The 26,733-nt window shown below is 51.5% G+C and overlaps 1 protein-coding gene across 3 annotated transcripts in view; it reads right to left on the bottom strand.

Annotated features, from left to right (window-relative positions):
- HIVEP2 (HIVEP zinc finger 2) overlaps window positions 1-26,733 on the bottom strand; it is a 165,050-nt gene that overhangs the window by 30,756 nt on the left and 107,561 nt on the right. For 2 of the 3 annotated variants that reach the window (XM_078604203.1, XM_078604204.1), the window contains one exon: window positions 5,275-11,655. In XM_078604203.1, coding sequence (XP_078460329.1) covers window positions 5,275-11,289 — 6,015 coding nt within the window. In that variant the 5' untranslated portion in view covers window positions 11,290-11,655. Of the gene's footprint in view, window positions 1-1,892; window positions 3,315-5,274; window positions 11,656-26,733 lie in introns of those variants that run through there. The other variant, XM_078604205.1, reaches the window with a different exon arrangement.

Raw genomic sequence — 26,733 nt, 5'->3', positions numbered from 1 at the left:
TCAAGGGGAAGCTGCCAGAATCCCGAACAGAGATCTAGCGTCGAAAAGAACTTCGCCCCCGACAAGGCATCGAGGGAGTCGTCCATACGCGGCAGGGGGTACGCATCTGCCACGGACACTTTATTCAATTTTAAAAAATCCACACAAAATCGCAATTTCCCGTCTTTCTTTTTAACCAAAACAACAGGCGCGCCCCATGGGCTGTTAGATGAAGATATTATGTCCGCAGCCAACATGTCATCCACTGCCCCTCGAACATGATCTCGCTCCGCCGGACTCATCCGATGCGAGTTCAACCGAATAGGGGCAGCGTCCCCTGTGTCAATATGATGAGAAAGCAATGAGGTGCGTCCAAAGTCCAAATCGTCTGAGCTAAACACGTCAGAATAACTCAACAATAACTTACGAAGCGCGCAACGTTGGTCCCCGGAAAGGGAAGGATTTTCCCCGCACAATTCGGCGATCCAGCGATTATCTGCGGCCCCAGGGCCCGAAACACCGGCAACCATGACCTGGCTGCCCAGATAATCCTGGGCCATAAACGCCGTAGTGGCATGTGCCACAACCGTACCAGCTGGCACACACACGTTTTCGGTACTCCCATTAAGCACCTGCAAAAATGGCTGCTAGTCCGGCCGGACAATAGTTTGCGCCCCGACGAGTGCCGATCCGCCCGTTATGGTGGCGGACGGCGACAACAAAACCCCAAATGCACCTTCACGACCAGGCACAGGTTTCCGATATCGCAAAGGGATAAGCATCTGTGAGCCAGGTGGAATGTCCACAGATACCTCGGACAGCGCCTGCACCTGGCCGACCGGAGCAGGTCGCCCCCAGGGCGACGGCAGAAATGTAATTTTACGACCCCCCGGTAATTCAATACAGTTTTCATTAATTCTAATCAGAATGGGCATTTTGGCCAGAAAATCAGTTCCCAACAAACAAGGAACCGCAAGGGACCTCGAAATTAACACAATTCCCGAGGCCGACACTCCCCCGATAGATATATTGGCGTCCACCTGGCCCACAATGCCCATACTACCCCCGTTCGCACCGACGCAGGAATCGTAAACCGGACGCACGGCCTCTGGTGGGATGCCCAACAGATGGAAAATTACATCCGATATAATGGTCGCGGACGCCCTGGAGTCCACTAAAATACGCACGTCAACCCCTTGTATAGAACCAGGTACAGTGGACGAACCAGTAGCGGCCGCGACGACCCGCCGTGCCAATTTACGCCACTGCGTTACCGAGCGACATGGCCCAGTCGATGGCCTCTCGTTATTAACAACACCCGGATCGCGCGACAATGGTGATGAATGAGGTGTCAAGCCTTGCCGGGTGTCTGGTGCGCACCGACTTGCCTGTCCTGGAGGATCCTTCCGCGGCGCGTTCGCTGTCGAGGCCTCCTGCTGGGGCGGACCTGGGATACGGGCCCAGTAGTCCGTGGCGTAATGGCCCTTACGACCGCAGCGGAAGCAGTCGATGTCGTTACGCCGCACCGCAGGCCCCCCGTCCCGACGCTCCCAACCCACGGCACCTCCCTCGATGATGGGCCCCCCCCGTCCACGCCGTGACTTGCTTCCAACGGCGCAGATTGAACTGGGCATCCAGACATTTAGCGGCCACCCGGGATGTCAGCTTTTCGTGGCCACACACCGGCATAGGGATCCCCAAATCCCGGGACAGCTCGAGCATTTTTCCCAAAATGAGAGGTTCGAGTAGGTCAGGCTCCGTCTCCGGGTATGCGGCCATGGCTAACTCCAAGACAGCACCCCTGTATGCCACCGGCGACTCCTCGGGTGCTCGCTGGCGTTGAACAAACCGGCGATGAGCATCATCCGGTGGCTCGTATGCATCTGCCATCTCGTCGAAAACTCCTCTCAACGTTTTCTTCTTCTCGGCCTTTATAGAATGGAAGAATCGCACCGACTCGTCGTCGAGAAGAGTTGGTAGAACCTCCAATGCCTCAGCGTCAGTCCACCTTGCAGAGCGCACCGCCGCCAAAAATCTGCAGGCGAAAGCACTCCAATCGCCCCCGATGGAGAATTCTTTAACGGTTGTGAGATGACGACTGCGACTCCTTGTTGCGCCGTCCTCAGCAGATGACTCATCACGTGGCATATTCAAAATGGCGTCGCATCGCAACGTGTCCAAAATGGCGGCTCCCCGCCGCAGAGAGTGCAAGATGGCGGCTTCCCGCCGTTCTTCCCCTGCCACGTCCAAGATGGCGTCTTCGTGCCGCGTGGCGGATGGCGGCGACAGCGCAGGCAAGGCGGCGGCCTGCAGACCACCATCGGTCCTCCCCGACGCCGTCCTCGGCGTGACGAGCTCGCGCAATTGCGCCGGCACGATTTTCAAGGTCTATAGCTGCGCCGCCATCTGTCTCCATCGTAAGTCCGCGTCTTCCGGCGCAGACGGGTCCACCGACGCGGCGACATCTTGTACACCCGGACCCGTACTCGTTCCCGCACGGATCTCCTCTTCCATCGCAGGCAGGTCCACCGCCTGAGGAAGGTCGTCGTCGTCGGATGATGTAGCAGATGATGGCGCAGGAATATTCTTTCTTCTGAGCTGTTTTTACATGCCGTTTCACTTCTGACACCAGTGTAATAAAGGACTCTTTCACTGTGTCTGTCTCCGTTGTCCTTTATTCGGGTTCTTACAACTTGTCCCACACGGCCCTCGCTCAGAGCCTCCCCGCTTGGCAGCTCGACAGCTGCCGTCGCTCCCGTAGCCTTTCTCCACTCCGATGCAGCTCCGCTGCAGGTTCCCTTGTGCAGTCCTTCAGCTGCTCTCACTGCAGCTCCACCGCTGCTCCCCGTTCCTCCCGTGCCCGGTCACCGCTGGCCGACGGTGCCGAGTCTCACCGCGTGGCGATCTCGCCACTCTCCACTCTCCGCCCTGCGTGGCCTCACCCTGTCTCTATTCCCATACTCTCTCCCCATCTCTTCCGGTTCTCTCCCTTAAGGCCTTACCCCTCTCTCTCACGTGACCTAACCCCTCCCCCCGTGACGTCATATCCGCGAGGCCGTTTACGCCCGCATTACACATAGATAGGTTCAAAGAAAATAACAAAAAAATATCAAAAAACTACGTTTCGATCGCAACACATGCAATTTTTTTATTTATTTGTCATCTACATATCTCTTCCACAAGGAAGGACGCAGGGTGGATGTCTGGATGGCATCTATTTCAAATTTCTCCATGAAAGCATTCGCTATCACTGGTGATAAGGGGGAACCCATGGGAGTACCTTCATTTTGTTTGTAGAAAGTACCATTCGAGGTGAAGTGTTGGTAAGGCAGTGCCTAACCAGAGTAGGAACATCAGGGTTCAGTCCCAGTTGGACTAAATCTTCAATTATTGCTAAGGTGTCAGGCACAAGAACCTTGGTGAACAGAGAAACTACATCAAAGCTGACGAGAAGATCATCTGGGGACAGTGCAATACCCTTGATTAGAGAGACCAAGTGAGCTGAGTTATGTACTGCTGAGATAGTCTTGCCCCCCCCTCTCTCTATCTCTCCCCCCTTGATCCTCCCCCCTCTCTTCTTCTTCAGCTTCCCACTCCCAGCCCCGCTCACTTCAGCACTCCCCTCCCCCTACCCCACCCCCCTCTCTATCTCTCCCCCCTTGCTCCTCCCCACTCTCTTACCTATATAGCCTCATGTTACAGCAGCCCTTTTGCCCACTTCAACAACTGTTTCTTGTTGTGGTTGTCCCACCTGATGACGGACGCTTGTGTTGCGCCAAAAACGTCGTGATTTAATGTATTTTATTTTATACCTACGTGACTTTACTGAAAGAACCAAAGAGTACTTAATAAAGTCTCCGTGGCAGATGTGTACCTGCTCCCGTGGTGCGCGGTTTTTATCCACCCTGGATATGTTGTCAAGGTTTTGGCAGTTGCCTCTGGATGACAGTTCCAAACCAAAAACTGTGTTCCAAACACTGCAGGGGTTGTTCCAGTTTAACTGCCTTCCGATGGGACTTCACTCGGCTCCAGTCACGTTCCAGCGACTTATGGAGTTAGTACTATCGGGACTCCAATGGGATTTGTGTTTGATCTATTTGGATGACGTGATCGTCTTTGGACGCACGTTCCAAGAACATCTGCAGCGGCTGCGTTAGGTGTTTGTAAAAATGCGGGTGGCCAATCTGAAGTTTAAGCCGCAGAAATGTCACCTCTTGCAAAAGTCAGTTCGCTACCTGGGTCACGTTGTTAGCGAGTGAGGGATCGCCATGGACCCCAACAAAACTGCGTGCGTGCGCACGTGTCCAACCCCCACGTCGGTGGGGGAAGTCCGCAGTTTTGTTGGGTTCGGACACTGCACACTAAGGAAGCCGTGCGTGGCAGTGCGCGCTGCTCTGCAGTCACTCGACCATTAAGCGCCATGCTAATATTTGTACTTATCAACATTAACAAATGTGAGACACATTCAGCTAGCATTTTAAGAAATACGACTCATGTGCATTTGTGTGCTATAAATTCAAAAATGCTCATGAACCGTTTAATATTGCGTCATTCATGCAAATTGCATCTCGCAATCGCTGAGGAAGCACAGACAAGCTGGAAGACTGCCAGGTGGTGAGCCAGCTTCAACAATTGCTCTGCAACTATCTATATATTAAGATGTTTTCAGATAATTAGTGAGTATTCGTAAATGTGGGAAAAAACTGGAGCGCTCGTTGTTACATACCTATCCGCTGTATAGAATTAAGTGAACCCGTGCACTTGGAGACCTCCGTCCTCCACGTGCTCTGATAGAGCTCGCTCTCTCATTCTCTCCATTTTTTTTGTTACAATTACTTTACAAATTTTTCTTTATACACACAAGTCACTAAAAAAATCTCTCCAGCCACGCTAATCGGGCACCGGAGGCGAATAGTTTCAAACTGGCAACACTGTTCTTTTAATGTTTTTTGAGAAGTCACTGTTGTCACTGCAAAGGGCCTCTGCCATGAACTGACTGAGGTGCGTACGTTAATGTGTTTTTGCTATTTGAGTTTTTATCAGCCCTCAGTAAGAACATTTTTCCCACCTCTGCTGTACAAGTCCAACTGCAAACATACTACAATAGGACTACAGAGCAATTGCTGACACGGGTTTAGGCTGCCATCCAAACTTGTCCGTGGTTTCCCATGCCTCCGAATAATTATCTCATTCTCTCTCTAAGGCGGGACACAAAACCGGCGAGTATTACGCATTCTACGCGGTCATGAGAGAAGCGGACAGTGGAGGGCCGCACAGCAGCAGGCACACACTCACCAAGGCCATGCATGGCATCCACAGGCGGGAGTGGACAGTGGAGCAGGCCCCCCGGGGGGCGATGGCGGCCAGCGTGTAGACTCCCTCTCCGGCGTGCCCGCCCCGCGCCCGCCGCAGCAGTGCCAGCGCCTCCGCGGTGCTCGCACCGGGGGGGTTAGAGTCCCCGGCGGAAGCGCCGGCCGGCGCCGGCGGCGTCCACTGGCCGTAGGCGGAGGGGCCGGGCGCACCGCCCGGATGGTGCTCAGCGCAGTGGGCCGGCCTGGCGCGCCCATTGAGGAAGCACCAGGTCGTGCTGACGACGGTGCGCAGACTCGGCGACAGCAACTGCTGCACCTCGGCGATGTTGGCAACAAGGACGAGGGAGGGCGGCACGCTCACGCCGGACGCCACCACATGCAGTACCGCCACCTTCACCCCGGCGCGAGCGGGCGGCCTCCTTGGGCCACCAAGACCTCCCGCCATCTCTTCCCTGGAGTCGGTCGCGCGCGACGATGCCATATCCGTCGTGACGATTGGCACCAGCACCTTGATGGTGGTCGGGGAGCCCAACGAGTCCTTCATTTCGATATCGGCGTTTGATGCGGCTGATTTTAATACGCCTGCTTCATGCTCCGGCGCAGATCGACCGGAGCAGTTGTCACGTTTGCCGAGTTCAAGCGGCGGGCTCTTTGACGATCCCTCATCCATGCTGTCTTCAGATGCGGCCATTCCTTTTGCATCCCGTGAAGGGGAGGACATTGACTGAACAGAAGATGAGTCCGTTAAATTTGCAGGAGATCCCTCCCGGTCCGCGGGTTCCATCGTGCAGAACTGTCTCACCAGTGTGGGCTTTCTGGACCTTGAGGAGTCGGTAGAATTAAACGACGATGATGATTTTGTAAAACCTTCGGATTTGATCAGGGGCATAGATTTATCTCTCTTGTCAATGACCAGACTCGCTTCCTCCTCAACCTCTCGAAGCTCCGATTCCTCCTCCCCTTCCTTGACCCTTTTCTGGTAGTGCTGCCGTCTCATATCCACGGCAATTTCTAGGCTGCTCGCAGGGGACAGCATCCTCTTGCTGCTCGGCGCCTGGTTGTCAAGCTGGGAAGAAATTCCCTGGCGAGAAGCACACACGGCCACTACCTTGTTGTTGTCATACAGCGGGTAGAGGACGCTGGAACGCATGGCCGAGTCGGTCCTCATCAGCTTGGTGTGCTTCTCGGAGAGCAACGCTGCGCCCCGCTGACCGAAAAGAACTCGCGGCTGGCTGCCGGGGCCCTGCGTCGACAGCAGCCCGGCGAGGGTGGTGTGCACCACGAGCTTGTGGCTCGACTTGCTGTGGTGGAGCGGCGGTGCCACCAAAGAGTTTGATGACCACGCACCTTCCGCACTGCTCCTCTGCATTCTGGATGAAGGCAAACGATCACTCCCCGCTTCGTCCTGCGGAGGCTCGCCCAGAGAGAACGTGACGGCGGGATAGGTCACGACCTCCGCCTGCACCGCCGTGTCCAGGTCGCGAAGCCCGTGTTGAATTTCCTGCTTGTAGCTTTCTCTCGGCCGGGGCGGGCTGCCCTGTTGGTGATAAAACACACCGGGGGGCTGCGGGAATGGCTGTAATGGCAGCCTAAGAAGAAGCTGCTGCGCCTGCAGCTGCAGCATGTGGTTGTGTACGAGCTGATACGGCAGTCGCTGCGGAGTCTGACTCAGGTGCTGCAGAGAGAGCTCGTAGTTGTGGGCCTGTGAAGGGTGTACGAAGGGTGGCAGAGGCGGCTGCATGTGTCCACTCTGCGGTAGATGATGCGAGTGGGGGAGTCGTGGGGGTGAACAGCTGCTGATCTGCGGCATGAGCGAATGCAAGTAGGACGCTTTCTGCCCCATTTGCCACTTAAAGTCTTCCATGTTTTGGGTCGCAGACTGCGGGGACGGCGGCCTCATAGACGTTTCTGGCGAGCAGTAACGCAGGCTTAACAATGCAGGGGAGGCGGGACGAGGGAGAGGCGGGTGCAGGCCCGCCTGGGACGTGAAGGCGATGTGCTCTTTTAGTGATTCCTGCACCTCACTGTACCCGCTCAGCGAGGTCTGGCGCACCAGGCACATCTTCCTTCGCTCGCGGAGAGGGGATGAGGTTAACGGCTGAGACGAGTCCATGTCCAGGCCAAGCGGGGGCGGCGGAGAGTTGGATATGCTCCCACAGTCGAAGGACTTGCTGCGTATTTCCGCCATACCCGGGCCGGCGTACTGGGGGCTCCGGGCCTGCTCCGATGCAGAACGTCGCATCTCACGGCTGTGGTGGTGCTGCCGATGGTGGTGAGAGGTGGGGACGGTTAGAAATGCCACCTCCTCTTGCCGTGGTTTCTCTTCCGGCTCCGCTTTGGGTTTCTCGTCATCCAGCTCAACGCGGTCCAGCGAGATGGAGAGGCTGGAGCAGCGCGACAAGTTGCTCTCGAGGCTGGGGCTACGCGAGAGTGACCCGGAGAAGGAGGAATCAGTGCTCGACTCGAACGACGAATTCCCCAGCTCGGCAAGACGAAGCCGCTTCTTCTTGGGAGGAAGTTTCTCTGGAGGAAGCTGCGAAAGGGTTTCGCTCCTCTTGGGCCAAGAGAAATCCTCTTCCATTTTTTTCTCACTCTCCTTCTCCGGGGCATCCGTTGGCTGCACGAGATCCGGTTCCTCCGTGACCAGAATTTCTGGCACCTGGATGTTGTTCTGCCGAACAAGTTTAGTTCCACGAATGCTCAAAGGGTCTGCCGATGAAGCTTGGTCTTCTTTGTTGTGCTCCGTCGCTTGCAAGGCCGGCAATGAACACTGCTGCTGCTGCTGTGACCACTGTGCCCCTTTACACCCATCGGGAGACAACGACCGCGCCGTTTCCAAGCTATCAGCTCTCTCGAAGGAGCTTGGTTGGCTGAGCGACTTTGTGTGTTGGATGACAGAGATCTCATTGTGGCCACCTAAGTTGCTGTAACAACTGAGACCGCTTTCGAGGCTGAGCCCACGCCGGGATCCACCGTCCACCAGCAGCTGCGGCGGCTGAGGTTTCACAGGGTCGCTGTGCTGCCACTTTGGGGCTTGGCTATTCACGGTCACGGGCGCCGTGACACCGACATCCCTAGGCCATTCAGGCACATCATGTTTTTCGAACACCGAATCATGATCATCTAAGTAAGGCTCCTCAATGAAACCAGAGAGCATTGGCTGAGCGATGCTGGCAGACACGCACTCCGTGAGCATATCTTCCTCATCTCCAACGCTCCTTTGCTTACGTCGTTTCCTGATGAGTACAGAGCGATCCGAGGCTTTGCCGGCCCCTGTCTCCCCCTCGTGCGCCACATCGCCCGCCGGGGATTCCATCTCCAGGGAGCTGTTACTGCTGGAGGGAAACATGTGCAGCTCGGAGCAGTAGAGCCTCTTGTGAACGATATAATTTTCCACTTTCTTGTACGTCACCTTGCATGTGTGGCACTCATAAAACGAACCTCGGCTGTAGCGCGCCGGCCTTCGCGCTCTCACGTGCTGCTCCCCCGTCGTGGGGCTCGCGCGACGACCGACGTTTAACCCCTCGCCTGTGTCCTGCAGATTCTGGCTCGCGCCCACCATGGAGACCCTGCTGCTTTGAGACGCCGTCGGGACCTTGCTTTCGCTGGCCACCGGAAACTCATCGGCTTGGACGGCTGTCTGCCTCACCAGCGACCTGTGGTTGGCGAAGTACAAGTTGGAGGAGGAGGAGGAGTACGCGTCCCCGTGGAATGTGGACGCCAGCTCGTCGAACGAGTGGCTGCCCCTGAGCGGGACGGGCGTTTTCACCTCAGTGTCGTCCGGCCGTGTGTAGCTTGGCATAGAGTTGCTGCGGGGAAAACCCAGCGTTTCCAAACTGGGAACAAGTAAATATTCACCACCGGCTTCTGATTTCACAGGGCCTGGTTTGTAAATGGCAGCTGCTATGACCATCTTTGACATTTTATCATCAGTCCCAGTACCGCCTCCATCCCTGTAAGTGTCAGTTGCACTGGAAGAGTCGATGCTGCCAGCTACGTGGCTTCTGTCTATAGTTGCTTGCTGTGCAGTGGGCTGAGTGTTTGACGGTTTTCGCTCTGTGTTTAGAGAAATGGAATGTTCAGAGGGTGTCCACGAACTTACGAGTCGTTCCTTTTTTAAGGAAACCTCTTCTATATGTTCTGGCACACGATTGGGCATGGCTCTGCCTCTCGAGTGAATCGGAAAGTTGCGTCCGAGCACGATGTCCTTGTACGACAATGGATGGAAGTTAGTGGGGCTAGTGAGCGGCTGGTCGGCGCTCTCCGATCGTGAAAAGTAGCCCGAGTCTGTGCTATTTTTGCTTCCAAAGGTGTTTGGCCTGAGGAGGTTTTCCGATGAAGCCGACCGTAAATTCGCCTCCTCGGTTACTTTTGCTGACCAGTTGAGCTTTGGTTTCGGTGACCGCTGCTTCTCAGACTCCTCCATGCAAACGTTCACATCGGACGTCAAGGGCTTCCTGAAGGAATCTGTGAATTGTGCTGATGACGAAGCCGATGGATTAGGAGGGACAAGGACAACTCTCGGCAAAAACGACTGCATGTCGCCCGTGCCCTGGGACCCTTTGGCACTCCCACTCATCCTCTCTGCATTCTCCTCCCCTGAACGTCGCTGAAGATTGTCCTGAAGTCGATCACCGTCGTGTTTCCCTTTAGTATCGGCTGAGAGCTCTGTTTGGCAAGGAGACATCTTCACTCTTTGCTGTCCATAATCGAAACACGATTCCGATAATAGCCTCGCAGAGTAGTCCTTGACGTCCAAGCTCGCATCCTCCACCGCGGTCTCATCATCCGTGTCTGTGCTCTCGTCCAGCTCGGAATGGGCCTCCTGATCGATCTCCAGTTTCCCAACGCCAAGCTGCTCCTCCAACGCAAGCGACTTCTCGGCGGAAGCTGATCTCTCCAGTGAAAAGGATTTCTCAATCTCAGTCCAGTCCCCACTGCCGCCGTCGTCGGTTCCGCACACAAGGCCAGCCTTGACTGCATGTGCGTGGGACTTGCGATGCTTGTAGAGGTTGCTCTTGGTCTTGAAGGCGAAGCCGCAGGCCAGGCATGGGTACGGCCTCTCCCCGGTGTGCGAACGGATGTGCTTCTTCAGCACGCTCGGCTTGGCGCACGCACGGCCGCAGTAGGGACACACATACTTGCCGGGCTTCTTTGGCCTCGAGTCTCTGTCTCTCGCCGGTCTCCCCCTGCCGCTCTGCCCCCGGTACTGCGCATACACCTGGCCGCCTTTCGCCTCTGCCGGCACGTAGCACGGCGCTGCGTATGGACCGGAACTCTCGCTCGGGCCCTCCTGCGAAGACGGCAGTGGCCCAGCGCGACGCGTTCCCTGCGCTGGGAGTGGGACGTGGGGCGGCTGCTGCGATGGCGGAGCGGGCGGTCCAGCGCGCGAGTACTGGGTGGGGTACACATACTGCACCACGCCCCCCCTCACCCTGTAGCGTGCACCGCCGTGTGGAGGCGCCATGAACCGCTGCTGCCGCAGATGCTGCTGCTGCTCCCCCCACTGAGTCTGGGGCCGCTGCTCGCCGGGCCTCGGCGCGACCTGAATGCGGTTCTGGCTTTCGTCATCGCCACAGTGCAAACTCTGCTCCGGCTGCGCTCCCCCCTTGTGCCGATGCTCGGCAGATGCCGTCTTGTTAAATTGGCCATCATCGCCGCCGTGCTTCTCCTGCGCGAGGACGTATGCGTGCGGCGAGGCCAAGCCCGGCTCTCTCGGCTTGGGCCGCATCTGAGTTTGCTGCTCCGCGGTCAGCGTCCCGTAGCGCTGCTCCGCAACGTCGCCGCTCTCGTCGTCGTTTGCCTGCCTCAGCAGGGTCAGGTCGGGCTCCACGGCCTGAAGCAGCACGTCCAGCGGACTGCTGCCCCCCCGGGACTTGTCCAGCAGGCTGGCTGCTCTGCCCGGCTGCCACTTGGCGTCGCTCGCTGCTAGAACGGAGTTCCCAAGCGGCGCCGCGTCGCACCCCAGGCTCCACTGGGGCTGCCTGCCACTCGACATGTCATCGGAATTATCGCGGGATTATTTTTTGTAAATTACATGTTAATTGTAATTTCCACCGACGCGTTAATTATAATCAAGCGCTCGCGTGGGGATTATTCTTGATGGGCGAGAGCCGCCTGGTGCGAGTGGGCTGCTCTTCCGCCTCTCCCGGGCGGCGGTGGGCGTTAGGAGCTTCGCTGAGCCACGGTGGAAACCGGCGGTGGCGGCGCCATCTCCAAAGGGACAATCGGACCGGAGCAATGTCGGTCACTGCCGGCGCTGGTGGCCGGGATCGGCGATGCGGCCGAGCGCGTCGCCCGTGGCACCGTCAGTCCGTCGTGACCGTTTAGAGCCCCGGCATCCGTCCACGGCCGTCATGTGGACCTGAAACATAATAATGGATTTTTTTTTTATTAAGACTTTGGAAATTTCCTGAAACTCCGTGTGCCGCTTTTGACAAATTTTGGTGAACCACTTTGCAAATACCATTTGCTTGTGAAACGAGAATGAACTAAGCAAAATATTTACAATGCCAAGTGTAGTTACATGGTTTCCTGTGATAACAGCTTGCTTCCGTTTCATTTGAAATTCAAGTCACCAGACTCCCAGACTTCAAATGCCCCACGTCACTAGTGAAATGCACCAGACATGTTAACTCACTCTCACCGCTTATGTTTGCTCACTAATGCTCTCGCCACTCATGATAACGCACTAACACTTTCACCACTCATGATAACGCACTAACACTCTCAACACTCATGATAACGCACCAAAAAATCTCACCACTCATGATAACGCACTAACACTCATGCCCTTCATGATAACGCACTAACATTCTCAACACTCATGATAACGCACCAAAAAATCTCACCACTCATGATAACGCACTAACACTCATGCCCTTCATGATAACGCACTCACACTCTCACATGAGGCTGGATGGCATGTGTAGGGCTGGTGAGCTCTGCAGGAAGTCACTTGTTCACTAGAACCTCTCTTTTGGTACAGTATTTGACTCGTCGAGCTGATTTGATTATTTAAAAGACAGGGATAAATACTGAGCGCATTCCTGCTTTATATGATTCAGCGCTTTTTGTCAACCCACTGCTGAATGATTCAGCCACGGGGTTTTTGACCATACTTCACCATGTAGGTTCGTGCCCAAAACATGTTCGGTTGTCACTCGCCACTGATGCTAGCCATGGCCAAGAACAAAAAATTGGGTTCACAGTGAGGTGCGCAAACCAATGCGCCACTGCACTACCCATACTCATAAAAATATAATCGTATATTTTTTTTTAACTTGAGAGGTAATTATTCGAGAATTGGAGGTGATCAATTATTTTCACCCTCTGCTTTTGCATTTATGGGCAACACATTACCAGAAATTACACATGCCCCACACGTTTTAGTAAAATGACCAAGCGTTTCAGTCTTGTAGCCCTGCTTTTACAGTCGCGGCACGACATTATCGAGACGTGCGTGTGGGCGTCCACCAATCTCATTCTGGTGATTACACCCACAAAGAAAGCACAGTCCCTCTCTCTCTCCGCCATCTGAAGACGTGAAAATGCCAATTGAACCTTAGTTTACTCTAAGTTAAAGTTATCTGAATGTCTTTTGACATACCGTACTTTATTGGATGCTGCATTCGTGCCGAGTGTTGTGCGAAGTTATCTATGTTTAAAATTTACCACTTCATAAAAAAACACGGTGTTATGAGTAAGCAACAGACAGCGCAAGACGCGAATTGGTTCAGGCAATGGCTCTGCTTCAGATCGGCGACCCCGCTGTTTATGAACAGGCCATGGCGCATCATGAAATGAAGATGGGCGGCATTGCGATCTCAGAGTGCATCTCTGGACCACTGCCATCTTGTCCCGGTGGGCTGACATCCGCGGTGGCACGGAGTGGTTGAGTGCACCAATGTGTTGCTGAGGCCGTACGACAGTTTTCTTCAATAAATAAAATACAGACAAAAAAAAACAGCAGCTGAAGAACAATGGACTTGAGAGTTTTTGACGAGACGAGAGTCATGTTTACAGGCTGAGCTCTTTGTCAATCCACTGCCTCATTCACTTTTCCTCTTTTCTTCCATAATTTAAAATAACGCGGCGGTGGCAGGCAGGCCATGCACCCTATTCAACTCAACACGAGAGCAGACTCCTCTTGTACCATGTGTTTTAACGTTGCTCACATGACATTATGTTTCACAAGTCAACAAGAAACTATTTGTAATTAGCAGAAAAGTTGTTTTGTGTATTCACAGATTCCAAATAACAGTGCCATATGATGTGTCAATAAGTGTTACTGTAAGTGCTCATTTAGAAAACTAATTTGTATCGAGGCACAGACATCCACTGTTGTTGTAACCCAAACATTTAATTAAACGCTCGCTGTGAATAACTGAGAGTGTTTGTGTATGGAACATGTTCCAGGACAAAATAAACAAGCAGAATCTATGCCTCTCTCACATATTTGTTCCTCCACGTAAAAAATATATATATATCTTACACAATCCATTGGCCAAGTGGCATTCTGGGACAGCATAATTATAGCAGATGCGCAAAACTCAGGACCGGTTTTGGCATTCAGTACCTCATCATCAGAGTCAGAATTGTCACAAAGCAATGCTGGTGAACCACTAGATGTACCAAGACAAACTTCTAAGCACAGAGAGTGAAAATCAAGCCCAATAAAATCGCAAGGAGTAAAAATAGTGCCTAGGTATAATAAATACCTCGGGGGTCTGGGTTTTGGCAAGAGAGCTATTTTAAGGAGCCGAGGAAAGGCCGCGCTTGCTTGCGTCACCGCAACGGCCCACCAGGCAATTACCGAGCGCTGAGTCATCCTGCCGGAACAACTTCCTGGTGATGCTCAGCCTGCCTTCCCGGAATACACCACAGCTGGTGGCAACATCATTACGACATTGATTTTATTTAATATTTTGTGTGTATACAATGATACAATGCAACGCGCTCTCGATCCGCATCACGTCCGAATGCGGCAAGGCAAAACGAAAGGGGAATGTAGGCTCACAAGGATCTTCACAACGTCTCGATGCGAAACATCAGCTGGAGAAAAAAACATCGGAATAAAAGTGATAATGGTAAAAATACAGAAATCCAATCCAAAAATAAACTGCCCAAAATAAACCCATCCACAAAGTGCCAAGACACAACATTTTAGATGCGCTTATGAGGCCATCTGGGACACTCTTCCTTCCGATATTAGGAAGTGACTGGAGATATCCACTTTTAAATGAAGATGGAAAACTATTTTTTTAAACTGCTTTTGTGCTTAGTTTATTTTTATTCCTCCACACCTCCGATTAACACGATAGGCTACATACGGTGTGAAAGAAGTTCAACATACGTCACGCACACACACAACATCTACACCCACGACTCAATATATTAAACATGCTGTCAGCACTGAGTCACTTTCAAAGAATAGAGCCAACCCAAAAATCTACAGGCCAGGTGAGACGAGTCAGTGCCCATAGGCAAGCAAAGACGGACCATATTTGTATAAAAGCCCATTTGGTGTCCGCAGGGTAAGCTGTGCGTGTATGTGATTTGAAATGAGGGCTGTTTCCACGTTGGTTCAAGCTGTGTTTTTATAGCTCAAACAGGGCCACGACAAACATGTATTAGGCATAGGGTATTTTTTTAATGATAGAAACCAGTGCAAACCCAAGTGTGATGGATCCATTTGCAAAGTTATACTCACAAACTTTCAAACGCCACTGATAACAACCCTGCCTTTACTAGACAAAGTGCAAACATTCATTATACTGTAGTTGAAAATATTTATCACACGAAAACCTCATCAAGCCTTAAATACTTACATTTCCGGACAATCCCAACTAATTTATAAACTCTGAATCCAAGACTGTATAACAAAAATAACTTACGAAGTTGTGAGTACAAAAACAATGCACCTGTAACAGGGCATTGTTATTCTTACTTGAGGTGAATGAGTAGTCGTGAAGGCTGCTGCATCCTTGAGGGTGCGCTGTGCATGCAGAACGCTCGGCCTCTGTGCCCTCCTCTCTGCACAGGGCCAGGCTGCCGCTACCACCGGTGCACTGGGACACAGGAGAGCCATCTCTTTGAGTCCAACTCCGCAATTTGTCAGGGCTATAGCTTGGTGCTCTCACGCATATCTAACGGAGAGGTTCTTTGCCATTAAACATCTGCAAGTTCACCAACATTGGCTCTTCTGATGAGATGGTGAATGCTGAAACCGGTCCAGTTTGCCTCGTGTCAAATTAAATGCTGCTGAAATAATGCACACCCCAAAGGGCCGCGTGGTTGATGGAATGTGTCTAACATACTTTTTTTATTCAAGTGAGAGAGACAAATGTGGGAAGGATGTGAATTGTCTGCTTGTTTATTTTGGAACGTACCTTCTCCACAGTGACACTAATGATCAGTTTATGTCCTAAACACCCCAATCTACTGGGCACCTCAATGCTGTCACAATCCTAAAACCAGACCTTCAGGTGCTCATTATATTACCTTCCCCTGTACATATTCTTAACCCTAACAAGGACGGTCTCAAAATAATTGACAACAGCAAAGTGGCAGTTCGTAGGACGCCCACACACGGGGCCACTTGAGGTTGCGTTGCCTCCTCTTCAATTGGATTTATTCACAGCCCATATCGCACGTGCTATGCAATGTAATTCTCTAGCTGCTGTATGAAAAGATAATCAGAATAATAATACGTTTGGTGTTTGTACAAATATATGTATAGTGACATGGAATGGGTCACTACGTAGCATAGCGCAGATTGCTGGCAGAGAATGGCATCTGCAGTTTCAGCAGCCCTGTCTGTCAGCAGGTCACGTGATAAGCCAGAGAGAGGGATGTAGGGGAAAGGTGATAGAGGGGGCACGTGAGGTAAGCCTGGGAACCGGCGAGTCGGTTCGAGAAGGGGGGCGTGGCCGGGGTGGAGCGAGGCCACGCTGGGAGGATAAAAGGGGACCCCGAGCAAAGGCTCGGGCTGTTGCCTGGAGTGGATCCCGTCGTGCTGCTGGAGTCTTCGTCGCCATCTACGTGTTCACCTTCTCAGCGTCGTCAGTCAGACAGTCTGCCAGCTGTCCTGACTGGGAGTTGTAGTTACCTCTTGTAACTTCTGAAGGCTGATAATAAATAGAGTGCCTCCTACATATGTATAGCGCCATTCATGCCAAAATTTCTACGGCGGGACTCACAACCTCCTCCTCTCCCATATGGAGGACCAGGACCGTCACTGCTGGTCATCATATCTCTGTGGCAGCCCCTGGCCGTCTGGAATGCATCCGTTATCATGGATCCTCAGAAGGTTGTCTCCCAATGGCTGGGGAGGCAGCTTTGCGGATTGTACGGTCCGAGTATCCGTTCATCCTGAGGGCTTGGTGTACGTGCTCCAACTCACTAGCTAGGTGGTGCTGGTCGGAGATGCAACGGGCCTTATGGTGTAGTTTTTTGATGAGGGAATTCTTCTGGGCTGAATGGTGGTGGGAGTCAGGCTTTAGATAGGCATCCGTGTAGGTGGCTTTCCTCACATGCCCTTTGGATTGCACCTCTCAGGCTCACATGCCCTTTGGATTGCACTCTCATGCTCACATGTCCTTTGGATTGCACCTCTCATGCTCACATCATTTGGATTGCACTCTCAGGCTCACGTGTCCTTTGGATTGCACTCTCAGGCTCACATCATTTGGATTGCACTCTCAGGCTCACATGTCCTTTGGATTGCACCTCTCAGGCTCACATGCCCTTTGGATTGCATTCTTATGGTGCTAATCTCTCATTAACACTGCTATTGTGCGTATATGCGGGCATGATACTCTTACGTGGTGACGGAAGCTCATTCATGCTAATCTCCCTCCCTAATCACCCCCATTAACACAACTGACGTGCTTACGTCCGTGGATGGAATTCCTTTCCAGCTCAGACCCCGCTTGCTTGCCCATCGCTACATATATAACCTTGTTGTAGCTGCTCTATCGCTGGTTCAGCAGTTCCACTGCTGGATTATATTTTTTCTGCCCGAGGACGACCGCTTGTGTTGCGTCGTGGTGATTTATTTTATTTATATCTACTTGACTTTACCGAAAGAACCAAAAAGTATGCACTGACTTCTGAAGGCACCACAACTCTCTCCCTCAGCTTTCGAGCGACACTGAGCTCGCTCGACACCTCAGAGTCACGGTCATTTATGTCGGGAACACTGCGTGCATTAGGACTTGCACTGTTATAATTATTAAAAGGGAATCTCAAAACGCTGCCATTAGATTTTTGTAACGCGCAGTTTTCGCACAGAGGTGTGGAAAACCACAGACAGGCGGGAAGACAACCAGAACTGGTGTCAGCAATTGCCCCAGCTCTTGTGATCCTGCATTGAGATGTTTTGCCAACTCCGTAAATGCAGAGTACCAGGAGAAAACCCCACGCATGTGAGGGGAGGGAAACACTTAATCTCCACAGATGTAAATTGATCCACTTGCTGTCCTGCTGTACCCTGGCTAAAAGCCAGGAGATGTTGCTTCCACAGTGCTGTGTTACAGGTCATGTGCAGCATAGCCACCAACGCCCGGCAACATGGCGCACCAATGGCTAAGTCTCATGGGTCAGTCGCCAAGACGCATCCTGGTACCGGGTCCCATGATAAGAACTGAGGAAAAACAAAGAGTTACATAATGCAGCCAACAAAACGCCAGGTGCGGCACCATGCATGCAATCGATTTGCTTCACGTGGTGTTGCGCTAACCCGCTCGCCCGTCGAACAAGGAGCGACGCATTTGCAATGCTACATGGCACAAATGGAACGCGCACCGCGAGACTCGACGCACCGCATCGGGGTGCGTCACCAATGCAGCCACCGCGTTCCAACATGCAGTCGCAGGCGGCGCAGAAAGCAAAACCAGAATTCTAGATTTGAAGCTTTCGTGACTGCAAGGATCCATACTCTTAGTTCTTTCGGTAATACCCTGGAGTCTATAAACTGAGTTGCAGCTGTGGTGACTGTTACATTGGGGAAACGAAACGTCATGTCTCTGGATCGTGTCCGCGAGCACAAGTCAGATTTGAAACACGGCAAAATTGAGTCGTCCGCCGTTGCCGATCATTGCTACAACTCGGTGGGCTCTCATGAGATTGTTTTCTCCGAGACTAAGGTGCTCTGCAAGCCTTCTGGCTACCATCAAAGGTTTGTACACGAAGCCATTCAGATATACAAACACAGACATAATTTCAACCGTGATGATGGGTACAAACTTAGTAATCATTGGAAAGATGTTATCAACCATGCAAAAAAGATTTAATTACACACTTTTGGACCATCTTATCTTACAGGCACTATTTTACTTCACCGAGTGTTAACATCCCTAACGTTGAACAGTACTCTTTATTGTCAGCCAACACTGGTATGAACATGGGCATTTCCGCTCCTTTTCTATTATGTACATCCACAGTTACTTGTGCAACACGTCCCTGACCACGAGTCCATTCATCCCACAGTGACTTGCGCACAGACAGCATAACAAAGAGCGGCTTAATCGCATCTAATTCATTTACCCACCCAGCAGTATAACAAAAGCAGTAATTGACCACTTCTCAACTCCTCCTCCCCCGCTGCCCTTCCTGGCTCCTCCCCCCTTAACCACTATATAAGGTACAGATATTTTGCTGTGACGGTTTCACATGAAGACGGAAGCTTGTGTTGCCTCCGAAACGTCGTGATTTTTATTGTTTTATTTTAATTAATTTTAATTTCATTTTTTACCTACGTGACTTTACCGAAATAATTAAGAGTATAGCAAAACCAGAATCAGGATCTCAGCATCTCGCGACACCACCAGCCTCTATTGAGATGTTATTGTCACACTCGACTAAGTGAAACATAACCACCCCTAGCATGACCCAGCAAGAACACTAGCATCCACAAATCCACACTGTGCGTACAGTGTTGCTGACTCAAATGGTCTATTGTTAATGTTAGTGTTCTCATTTTACGTTTGTAATGTTATAGCTTCTAAGCACAGGTCTAAAGGCCCCAAAAACGTTTAAATTGTAACAGATAAGAGTTAACATTAATTTATTTGAAGGTCATTATTCTTGGTTCTTTTATTGTTTCCCTTCTACGTGACTTTACCGAAAAAAACAAGAATATGAATCCCTGCAGTCACGAAAGCTTTAAATCTAAATTTAAGGTCATTATTGTGACAGCTCGGGATAAGAGACGATGATGGAAAAGGGAATTCCAAAATGAGCAGTGGGAGGGAAGAAGCAAAAAAAAAAGTGAGATGAACTGCAGTGTGGCGAGTGGGTAAGTGAGTGAGTGAATGGGAGAGTGAGTGGGTGAGTGAGCGAGCGAGTGAGTGGGTGAGTGAGAGTGCATGAGTGAGTAGGTTGTTGCTGTGACCTGCAGTGTGGCGAGTGAGTGGGTTGATTAATCGAGTGGGAGGGTGAGTGAATGGGTGAGTTTGTGAGTCGTTGTGAATTGCAGTGTGGTGGTTGAACACAGTGTGCATGATGATACGGGGAAGTCAGTGTCTGGCAGAACCGAGTCCTCAACACGAGTGGAGGAACAGTAGCCATGGTAGTAGGAATATAAGAGGAATTAGGAAATAACATACGTGCGCAACATTTATTCACGACGTGTCTGAATTTAATATTGTAACAGTAGTTTAATTATTTTTTTTCACCAAAACTTCCCCAGGGTCCCGACCGCTGAAACAACACAATTCACGATGCCCAACGGGGGCCGTGCGGTGACTGCACCATGCACATTTAACCGACACTGTGAAAACAAAACAACTCCAAGCCAGCCAGTGAATCGTGGGTTACACAAAACAAACAGGTGGCAGGGTTTAATTGCTGGGGAAATAGCGAGCGATCCATTGCTGTAATGGGTCAGTGGCTTCCCATCCGTTTTCGAAACAAGTTCAGGATGACGCTCGCCTTTGCGAACGTGTGCACGCTTCTGGCCCCCCCCACGCTTAACTCTCCCCTCTCATTGCTGCATGTGGCCCCTTTTCTGGGGCCCTTCGCTGATCTGGCCTAGTGTTGCTCACTACACCTCAACCAACAGGTGGGGATTGTGGGCGGACGAGTGTTTACACGTGCAGCTCCCACGGTCCAGGATGCTTACCCCCACTGCACATGCGTCTAATGGATTCTGTTTCATTGTTCAAATCTCGGTGAGAAAAAAATTAATTCAACTTGGCTGAATTTGATCAATAGATGATGCATTAATAATGTTGATAAACACAATCTATAACGTGCCATATTTCATGAATTGGAAGCAATATTCCAACGATAACTCGGAGGCACGGAGCAAGTGCTCAGTCCCTCGTATGCTTGTGGAAAACTGGCGAACACCAAGTCCTGAGTTTTAACTGGGAAAAAAACCCAACAGCTTGCTACCCACAGCAGGAAAGTACAATAAAGTGCATCTGAATTGACCAGGAGGGGGCAAAGCAGCACGACGAGGCATCCACAGTGCAGGGCAGTGTACAGACCCAGGTAACTCACCACTATCCAGGGGACACCCGGGGTCACGCTGGAGGGAGGGGCGGCCCAGATAAAACAAAAACACAGAGGACTGAAAGACGTTTGTAAACTAGGCCATAAAAACCCGTGCATTGTTTACCTATGAAGGCTGGCACGGGGTGCACGACAGGGTGGTTGTATCGTTTTATGAGCACAATCGGTCACCGAGTCACGAGTTCATGGCGGCTAAGAATAGAAGCAGAGTCAGGACGCCACCCGCCGGATGAGCGGTGGAGACACCACAGTAGGTATTTCGGACCCTTTTGTCACTCGCGAGCTCACGGTAGTCGACAGCGTGGATATTCTGCTCCCCCCCTCAACCCCGTAACTGCAAGTTAACCGCACCGCGTCCTCAGTAAGGGTGATGCATTGTACGCAGCTACCACGCATTTTCCATTGCACACTCTGTCTTGCACCGTCTATGTTCCTGTATGGGTCAGCAGGCCGGACCAGGTGCGATCTGTCAAATCTCCAGTGGAGGGGGGTAAATAGAATGGATTTTTCCAACGCGCACTGACCAGCGTGAGGTATGGCCAAACAATCCCCACGATGGACACGGCGTGAGGAAGCCTTGATCCAGTAACAGATTGAAAACAATCACAACGGAACACTTTACAGTGACATCGCCTTCATGTGCGACGTGCACTTTGAGATAATTGTAGTAATAATAATACATTCTTCCTTGCGAAGCATCACTGAATCTCACAACTCTTTTATAGGAGGGTTCTGCTGCATTGAGATATTTGCTCGATTCCAGTGATGAGAGTTTGGCTTCTCATGCGAGGAGACCATGGGGGGGGGGGGGAGACCAGAGAACCCAGATAAAACCCTCCATGCATTGGAAGGGGAGACACGCGAAGGTGCGCACAAGAATCCACGGCTGTGCCCTCTCCCGAGCAGCGTCGCACTGAAGCGAGGCCCAGGTTCGGCCCAGCTAGCAACGTCAACTCAACATCTTCTATCCGGTGCTGGGGAGAAGGAATACATGTCGACCCAATATGCAGCGAGCGTTTCGCAGTCTCTCCGGCACAAATACGTTCAGTGTCCCCTTCCACAACACGCCCTGTGCAGTGGCTGCAGCTGGAACGCTGGACCCACGTGCGCCCCCCACCCCCCCCCCCCCCAGGGCTGAGCTCAGAGGGCCCACTCCATCAGGGAACCAACACCCAGATGCAAAGTTACAGCCAAATTTTGGACCAACAAATTAAACTGACTATGAAAACTAAGAATAGGTTTTACCCTTTCTGACAATAAAACAAGTGTCATGCTGTTCAAACACCCAATGAAAACCTTTTGCAAGAAATCAAGTTTGCATTAACCACGCGTTTTTGTCGTGAACATGCAAACAAAAATTATCTTATGCGCTATATGGCTGTTCAGACCGAGCTATAAATGCCCTGACATGTGCATTGTCTTTGTACTCTTAGCCTCTTGACGTTCTCTGGTCTGACACCGGTGAGACTAGGACATAAAAAGGCTGTCTCTGGTGTAGACTGATCACGTATAAACGTATTTTTTACACATCCCATAGGCCTCATGAGACACAAAACTATACAATACACAACAATGCATTTGTTTATTTTGTTACTTATATTCTCCACAATGACGGTTAATGATTATTTGGTGCTACTAATTATGTCATACCTAGAACCACTTGCTTTCTGGGCTACTCCAGGTGTTCTTCAGAAACACCATCACTGCATGATCCACCAACCCTAACCCTGCCTCCGCATCACCACATCCACCATTACACAAGACTTTTAACTGTAATTTTTTTATGGCCAGAAAAAAGTTCTCAGCAATGCAGATAAATCAATGTGACAAACTCAAATGACAAACCCAAGTGACAAACCCGTGTGAGTTCTCTTCACCCCATACACAGCACAACCACGTGCCATCCCTTCCCCCTTGGGCCCTCCCCCCTCGTTTCCTCGCTAGGGGTTCCCTGGACGTAACCTGCTCTTGTCTTGTTGAATTTCTCCCTTTCTCTTTCCCCTCTCTCCTTTTTTTCTTTCTTTTCCTCTTTTTTGCCTCTTCCTTCTTTTCCCCCCTCCCCCTTCCTGTATTCACTGCCCCTATTCTTTTTCTGGTGCCTCTTTATCTCCTGCAGGTGGTTTGAGCATATATGGTAGTCAGTAATGTAGTTCTGTTTTACCCCCTCCTGTTGAGGGCTGCACTCTGCTCTCAACAGTCATTCAAGGAGGTGTTTTTTTCTGGGCTCGGGGTCGAGTCCAAGGTTGTTGGTTTTGTTGTTCGTCTTCCCCTTTCCATCCCTTTATGCCTTGGTCATTGCATCCCAGTCGGGGTCGTGCGGAAATGCCTAGCTGCCTTTGTCCTTCCCCGATAAGAATTCCTGATATGACTTCCGGTAACATCATGGCCGAGTGAGCATCGCTGAACGGACCTCTCCAACCTCTACTTTAGGAAACGACCCCACAAGTCCAGTCAACCACCTGTTTCTCTCTTTAATAGTTTTCTTCATTTTCTTCTTAGCTTCAGGTGCTCGGAAGGGGCCCTAGTTTTTTTCCTTTTTTTAGCCAGACCTCTTAGGCCTTGGGCCTTCTGTACGTAGCTCGAGCCTGATCATGTGGCTATGTTAGGGGGATTTCCCCCCCCCCCCATGTCCTCGTGCTTCATGGCAGGAAGGTCCTCAGGGAAGGTATCCAAGGCTTCGTCCGCACTGCCCTCCCCGGTCAAGGCAAGACAAGAGACCCTGGTGGGAAGGAACGCAGGAGCTCCTACAAGCCCTCGTGGAAAAGACAGAGGAACATACCCGCCCTTCTCTGGGTTCTCAACGAGAAGCTAAGTGAGGTCTGCAGAAGGGTGGAGAGGCAGGAGGCCACCCTTCAAATTACACTAAGGGAGTAGAGCGATCCATTCATGACCCACAAAGTCTGGCTGCTGGAGCTTGAGGAGGCTTACAACAGGCTGGACGTGAAGGGGCCGGTAGTGCAAACTCAAAGCCTCCCAGAGGGAGTTGAGGGCAATGCTCCGCAAAGTGCTCTCACCTACATTCAGCAACACCGACACGAAGCTCTAGGAAACTCGGAATCCCCTCGCACACAGCCTGTCCAGTCAGACGGCATAGTACAGGCCTACTGGGTGGGTAGGAGGGGTTGGAGGGACCTGATAGAGATGAATAACACAAGACATCGCGTTATTCTGTTTGCAACCCACCATGGCGCTTCCAAAGCTCTGAAGTCAGAACCAGGTCTGGCCTCGAGGGCTGCACTATGGTAACACCGGGGGTTCATATACGTTTTTCCTTTCCTTCTCTTCTCGAGCTCAATGTTGGGCCCAAGTTTGTTGAGTTTAGCTCTTCTTCCCCAGTCCATCCCTCTGCGCCTTAGTCATGGCGTACCAGTCGGGGCAGTTTCAAAATGTCTTGATGCCTTTGTCTCTTCCCGACAAGAACGCAATGACAGGCTCGGGACTCCTCATCCAACCTCTGTTAACAGCAATCAAAGGCCCCTGTGGGTTTGCTCGGATACGAAGGACCTCTTTAGCAATGTATGTGTCAAAAATACCAACCCCCTCAATCGTAGTAACCCTGTGGGGTCTGAAACTAAACGTCTCGTCAAAATTCCAGCACACACTACTACAGACCCCTCGACATTATGGCTGGGTAAGCTATTCTGGCAAACCGAGTGGATCTTAGCAACAGAACATGAATGCCACAACGTGCAAAGGCAGCGAGTGGGAGTTCGTAGCCAGATCGTCCCTGTTTCCACGGAGATTATCATGAGACGGGCACTTGGGGTATTACCTCTTCCCCTTCAGGGGATAGACGGGAGTTGGTCACTGCCCCGCAAGACATTTGCGAACAATAAGTTAATTTGGCGTGTGCAGGCTCCTCTTACCTTTGTCCCTCTTCTCCTCCTGTGTTCCCCTCCCCAGATAAAAACCGACACTCCTGCTCGTAGTCCCCACGTGTGTGGGGCAGTGAGCCCAAATTTATCCCCCATCATTGGAACCAGGAGTTGATGAGTTCGGGTTTGAGTCAGTACTCCCTCCCTTTGTTGTGGTTTATGCCTTGTTCTGGGCTCTTGTTGTGTTGCAAAAAAACAAGGATGCCTGATACGATGGCCTCGAGACTCCTCACTCTACCTCCTTTTATAGCAACAAAATTCCCGAAGGGTTTGCTTGGATACAGTGGACCTCGTTCACAATGTCTGTGGTAAAAAGCCCAGCTCCTCAGTTTAAACAGCCCTGGGGGGTCCTGATACTAAGCAGTGTTTAACATCTTTAGAACGTGTTACTGTAAACCCTTGATATTATGGCTGGATAGGCCACTCTGACAAACAGGAGGGATCACGAGCCTTTTCATGGCAACTCTGGCATGGTAATATTTTAGCCCTTGCGTGATCAAAATATTTTAGCCACTCGAGGGTAAGGAGTAAGAACTCACAGCCAGATGGTCCCTACCCCCGTAAAGTTTATTGTGGAGTTTGTTGTGGGGTGTGTTGTGGGGTGTGCATGCAGGGAGGTTAGGGGGAGGAGCCGGGCGCTTGGGGATTTTCCCCTCTTACACTCTCTGGGGACAGACGGGATTCTGGGGGACGTCGTGTGTAGGATACCCCTACTTTAGTCCCTTACCCCTTATTTTGCCCTCTCTATATAATAACCGACGCTCCCGCTGGTGGTCGCCACGTGTGTGGCGCAGGGAACCAAATTTTACTCCCATCTATGGATACCTGGAGAATTGAGGCTGGGCCTCAGTCCACAGAGTTTTTGTACACTCAACTAACGTCAACTATAACTCAGCGGAGACATTTCCACACAGCTCACGCCGACACAAGAGCTGCAGTTAAAATACACAAACACAAAGCAATTCGCGCAACGAGTCAACTACATTTGCTCGTGTTTGTATACACACAGAATATGCTCCATATGCACGCAGTGACTGGGCTCATTATGGAAAACAAAAACACATGGTCCAGATCAAAGCGTTGGGAAGTCCAACACTGAACGGTTCTGCCTGTTGCACAAGCATAGGAGGAGGACCAAACGCAAATGCAACAAACGAACGGAGTCACAGGTGTCACCCTGGCTATCCTGTGCCAGCCGGCTGCCACAGACAGGAATAAGACACACCCTACATTTCTGAAGAAGACTTGGCACATGCCATAGTCCCAGCCATGTCAGCCCACATACAAGATCATGTTCATACAGTTGCAATGGAATAAAGCTCGCACATTTATGACCACCCTCAGGATACAAAAAAAACATCAACAGCACCAAGACACTGAAAAGACTTCAGGTCTGGCAAATCCGAAGAGCTCCAGCTACCCGTAGCTGTACAAGTCTGGCGTAAACTGAAGATCGCAGGCGGCACACAAGCGTGTGTGTGAGTGCCTGTGGGGAGTGGAAGCGCAACAGTTAGCGTGCTGCACTTCAAACCCAACAACACGAATTCGATTCCCGCTCACGGCCAACACCGGTGACGATTATTAGAACCGGTCCTGGGCCTCCCCTCGGTCGACTCAGCCTCAAATGAGTACCCAGTGCGGTGTGTAAACATAGCCACTGGGGAGACAAAAGCGGCCGGGCGTGGTTTTAGCCACCCACCACCTTGTGTGCCATTCCGGCCTTCATAGGTGCCGCTCACCACACCTGCACGGACAGTCTGTTCAAGTATTTTCAGGGGGTCTTCGTTACGGCGTCACCGACATGTGGCTCGTGCGTTCGCCCCGTGCGATGACGATGAATACGATGCCGCTCGGCTTCCGCAGCGGAAAACACAACCCGGCGCCCGCGGTTTCGCAGAGGAAGACACGGAATCGTGCGTTTTTACACCGCACCGTAGGCGCCGACTTTCTCTGCACACACTTGAAATTTTCTCCACATTAATCATGCCCCAGCCTGCCCCCCTCGTTAAGAACCGCTGCTCTCGGTGAATTAGCACAGCCTCAGTCTG

Source organism: Lampetra planeri, chromosome 22, assembly GCF_965212315.1.
Source record: "Lampetra planeri chromosome 22, kcLamPlan1.2.h2, whole genome shotgun sequence".
NCBI lineage: Eukaryota > Metazoa > Chordata > Hyperoartia > Petromyzontiformes > Petromyzontidae > Lampetra > Lampetra planeri.
This window is presented reverse-complemented; position numbering and strand designations above follow the sequence as displayed.